The following is a 4,926-nucleotide window of genomic DNA, read 5'->3' as shown; positions in this document are numbered from 1 at the left end:
TTGGGTTCCTCTACCTATCAAACTTTGATATTTCCAACGTCAAGGAAGCTTCCTCAAAGATACAAGGAAGTAACAGAGCTGGAATAATTATGCCCGCGGTATATGATAATTCTTCCCTTCTTCCTTTTAAATGACAATGTTAAGGGACTCAGCTCTTATCCCCTTTCTCCATAGGTTTAGGTCCATGCACATACCAAGCGTGAAAATCATGTCCAACTCAGTGTTTCAAATACTCTTGCTTCTGGTTTCCCTCACGGTAAAAGCATCGTCGGCTGCACCTGGACTTGCACAGCTTGCAAAGCTTAATTGCACGGAAAGATGCGGAAGCGTCACCATTCCCTTCCCCTTCGGAATAGGGCCTGGGTGTTTCTTGGATAAATGGTACGAGATCCTCTGCCTGCGAAACGGCAGTGTTCCCATACTAAATGAGAGACAATTGCGAGTTTTTAACATTTCGCTCCCCAGTGGATTCATGAACGGCATGATTATTGTCAGTCTTCCTATAATTCAAGATGTAAGTTGTGGGGTCCAATCTGTTGCGCCAGTGAGCTTAGAAGGAAGCCAATTTGTCTTCTCCCAGACATGGAACATTTTTAGATCGGTCGGTTGCAACACCCTGGCGACAATCAAGAGTACAGAATCAGCTGTTGTGGGTTGCAAGTCGCTATGTCCTGCAACCAGCAACTTCAGCTGGTATAATTGTTCTGGGTGGGACGGATGCTGCAAGACCACCCTTCCCTTTAACCTTCAGGTCTTTAATGTGGATTTCAAAGAAGAAGAAGGACCTCAAGGGTGCAACTACGCTTTCCTGGAAGCTACATCTAACATAACAGGTTTATACGATTCGACTATGAATGCTACGGTTCCGGCGGTGTTGGAATGGGGAATTGCAAACGATACCAACTATGCGCTTGACCTTATCCTGTATGATGACCCAATAGACAGCTCGAACAATGCTGATCCTTTCACCTGTAGCAGATACAACCTCTACAACCCGCTTCGGTATGTCAGTGAAATGCCATTTACACAGTGCTATTGTGAAAGGGGGTATACTGGTAACCCCTACCTCATTGGAGGATGCCAAGGTAACATACTTTATTCTCTCATATCTGTATTTAAAGGCACCATACAGCGAAGTAGCTTGTTCATTCCCAGATATCCTGCGTAGATTATACAGAGTGAATGCACTTTTCAAACAATATTGGATGAATTATATTGATAATAATTTACTGGAAAGTAAAGGGAGCAGAACAGTCCTTTCGTCATAAGCATAATATTTTAGCCACGGAATTAACAATTTTATGAGGAAATGCGACCTACTAGTCTCGCTAATGACTCGAGGAGATGGGTTTCCCCGCTAATAAATTTGTTTTATTATTTGTCATCAGATATTGACGAATGTGAAGGCTCAAACAGGTGCCCCGGGACTTGCGTGAACAAACCGGGCGGCTTTGACTGCGTCACTGGTAGAAAGACAGCTAAATTCATTGTTATTGGTGGTAAGTAGCTATTTTAACTAGAATTTTAGACCACTTCATGTACGTGAGTAATGCTTAGACACAGAACAACATAGCATAAAATATATTTAGACAAGGTAAAAAAATATAGTTTACCTTCCCCTTCGTTCTTTCTAACATGAATGTGCGTTCGAGTGGTGTCAATAATAGATAAGTTTCAATCACCAGTATCTTTCAAAACAACCTCAAAACTTCCTTTGCACTCTAATACTTAGGTTAGATAGAAAAGTTCAAATGCTTTTCTAATGTTGCCGCTTCATATCTATCAAAAGATATCCAAGGTTCCTACTTATTCCGGTCATATTTGAATTGGAATTATCACTAATTATAATCAAGATGAATGCTGGTACAACTTTTTTCACTTTTATCAATGGTTTGGTAGATTCTTTGTAAGGGAGATCAGTTTTCATTTTTTATTTTTTGAATAAATTCTTTATAAGGGATATCAGTTGTACAGTGCAGATGTATTCATAGAAATTTCACCGGATGAAACTTACACAAGACACAAAATAATTTTTCATATTTATTAATATAAGTCCATATGAAAGTAGACTCAGGCTAATCACTCTTTTATGTTTTGCTTTTTATCAAATTCACTTAAATTCTTGATGATAAGTGCCTTCATAGATTCTTGACAAGCAGGGTATATTTTTTCTCACTTTTGCCCCTTAAATTTTTGCAATGCAGGGATTGGGGCAGGCCTTGGGGCACTACTTTTGTGTCTTTCCTTATGGAGGTTGTACAAATATATCAAGAAGAGAAAAGAAATCATGCTCAAAGAGAAGTACTTCAAATGCAATGGCGGTCTTTTGTTGAAAAGTGAACTATCTACACCAGAAGGCAACGTGGAGAAAAGCAAATTGTTCAACTCCAAGGATTTGGAGAAGGCCACCGACTACTTCAACGATAATAGGATACTCGGGCAAGGTGGACAAGGGACTGTTTATAAGGGTATGTTAACAAACGGAAAAATAGTAGCAATTAAGAAATCAAAAGCAATAGATGGGGGAAAAGTTGAACAGTTCATAAATGAAGTCCTCATCCTCTCACAAATCAACCACCGAAATGTGGTTAAGTTATTGGGGTGTTGCTTGGAGACAGACGTCCCGCTTTTAGTGTACGAATTTATACCAAATGGGACTCTATACCAATATCTACATGACTCAAATGAAGAGTTTGGTGTATCATGGGACACACGCCTACGAATTGCAACGGAAATTGCAGGAGCCTTATTCTACTTGCATTCAGCAGCCTCTATTCCCATTTATCACCGAGACATCAAGTCCACCAATATCCTCTTGGATGAGAAATATCGAGCAATAGTTGCAGATTTTGGTACCTCCAAGTCCATTTCTCTTGATCAAACTCATGTAACCACAGTGGTGCAGGGGACTTTTGGCTACCTAGATCCTGAGTATTTCCAATCAAGTCAATTTACAGACAAAAGTGATGTGTACAGTTTTGGAGTTGTCCTTGTTGAGCTCTTAACGGGACAAAAGCCGATCTTGTCAATGAGGGAAAAGGAAGGAAGAAGTCTCGTGACCTATTTCATAATTTCAATGGAGGGGAATCGCTTGTTTGACATTGTTGATGCTCAAGTTTTGAAAGAATGTAAGAAAGAAGAGATTTCATTGGTTGCTAACCTGGCAAAAAGATGCTTGAACTTGGCTGGGAAGGCCCGGCCTACAATGAAAGAAGTGGCAATGGAGTTGGAGAGGATAAGGAAGCTCCAAAATCCTTCAGGTATTCAGCAAAATCAAGAGAACCGTGAGGCAACTAAATCTTATGATGCTGCTTTTACATCTATCCAGTCAAGCATAGATGTCATGACATTTTCGGATGTTCAGCCACTCTTACCTAGTGAGATGCGGTGAAGATCTTTAGGCCTCTTACACTTTTTGAGTCATATTGCTCTTTCAAGTGGAAATCGGTCTTCATAGGAAGAGAAAGAGAAATGAGAGGAGGGAGAAGTGGTTAGTTACTTATTGGTTATGAACTTATTCTCGGTATTTGGTATCAACAGATGAACTTATTCTCAGTATTTGGTATCAACAAACTGTTAAGTCATTCTTATCTCATATTCATTCAGGTCCTGTAATGAGGAACGCATTTTCGCAATCATCTAGCTCAAGCATGATGCAATGATTTACTTCATCTTGAGATCCATGAATGCTTGCTATTAATTCGATTATTGCAGAAATTACATCAGTCACGTGGGTGCTTCTGCGAACAAGCATCTTTATTGCACCTGCCTTCCTCACTATTCAATTAACTCGTTACTTGCAGATGCTCGAAAGATGCCTAATGGGCTCAATTTAGTGTTGTCAATTGTTCTATTTGTTTTCATCATGGGCAAAGTGATCTCAGCACCTTTAAGGAAACAAATTACTTTCCGCTACATTTGTGCATTTCATCATTTATGTCAAGCGGTACGTCATCCTAGTGCTACCTCTTTTTGGTATATGTGAATGCTTTACGGCGACGACTGAGAATTGAAACTTAGGAACTAACCAATAAAAGTACAAGGATCAATAATAAGAAACGATCAAGTCTTTTATTTTCTTTTCTGCTAATTAATAACCGAGCCTCAAATTTGCTATCGGTGTGGATATCTTCTTAAATGACCAAATCAAATTAATTATAGAGAAAAAGCCACCAAAAACCCCAAACTTTGCCTGGAGTGATAAATTTACTCCAAACTTTGTTTTAAGAAGTGAAAAATCCCGAAGCTTGCTAACTGTGATACATTTACCCCAAACTTTTATTTGTACCACAAAAAACCTTGAACTTTCATTTGTGTGACATATTTACCCTAAAGCATAGGGGCATTTTGGTCTTTTTACTTTTAAAAACTTTTTTTCTTTTTCTTCCCTCTGCCGGCATGGCGGAACCAGCGGAGGAAGCCGGCATCCGGCAAGGGCCGCCCTCGCCGGCGTCCGCGAGGGCCTCCTCGCCGAGATCTAGCGAGGGCACCCTCGCTCGATGTAGGCGAGGAGGCCCTCGTCGGCGTCCCTCGCTAGATCCGGCGAGGGCATGCTTTGCCTGGTGCGGGTGAGGGCGACCCTCGTTGGCATTGGGCAAGGGCACCCTTCGCTCGGCGCAGGCAAGGGCAGCCCTCGTCGGCATCAGGCGAGGGCACCCTCACCCGATGCCTGCGAGAGCACCCCTCGCCAGGCCCTCGCCGGCGTCGGGCACCCCTTGCCAGGCCCTCGCCAAATCTAGGGAGGGCACCCTCGCCCGACGCCAACGAGGGGGCGACCTAGCCAACCCGGTGAGGGCGACCCTCATTGGCGTTGGGCAAGGGCACCCTTCGCTCGGCGCGAGCAAGGGCAGCCCTCGTCGACGTCGGGCGAGGGCACCCTTGCCGGGACCTCGCTCGAAGCGGGCAAGGGTGGCCCTCGTCGACGTC

The 4,926-nt window shown here is 42.7% G+C and overlaps 1 protein-coding gene across 1 annotated transcript; it reads left to right on the top strand.

Moving 5' to 3' along the window:
- The first annotated feature begins 208 nt into the window (after positions 1-208).
- Positions 209-3,391, top strand: LOC120289798 (wall-associated receptor kinase-like 1). The gene is made up of 3 exons (XM_039305152.1): positions 209-1,085; positions 1,389-1,496; positions 2,205-3,391. Exons 1-3 carry the CDS (start codon positions 209-211, stop codon positions 3,389-3,391), a joined length of 2,172 nt encoding a protein of 723 aa, XP_039161086.1.
- Positions 3,392-4,926: the final 1,535 nt, after the last annotated feature.

Source organism: Eucalyptus grandis, chromosome 11, assembly GCF_016545825.1.
Source record: "Eucalyptus grandis isolate ANBG69807.140 chromosome 11, ASM1654582v1, whole genome shotgun sequence".
Taxonomy (NCBI): domain Eukaryota; kingdom Viridiplantae; phylum Streptophyta; class Magnoliopsida; order Myrtales; family Myrtaceae; genus Eucalyptus; species Eucalyptus grandis.
The sequence above is the reverse complement of the archived record's forward strand: the minus strand, read 5'-3'. Positions and strand labels throughout refer to the sequence as shown.

Coding starts and splice junctions, on each gene's coding strand:
- LOC120289798 (XM_039305152.1), top strand. CDS start 209: ATGTCCAACTCAGTGTTTCAAATACTCTTGCTTCTGGTTTCCCTCACG. Junction 1,086..1,388: donor CCTCATTGGAGGATGCCAAG/GTAACATACTTT, acceptor ATTTGTCATCAG/ATATTGACGAATGTGAAGGC. Junction 1,497..2,204: donor AGCTAAATTCATTGTTATTG/GTGGTAAGTAGC, acceptor TTTGCAATGCAG/GGATTGGGGCAGGCCTTGGG.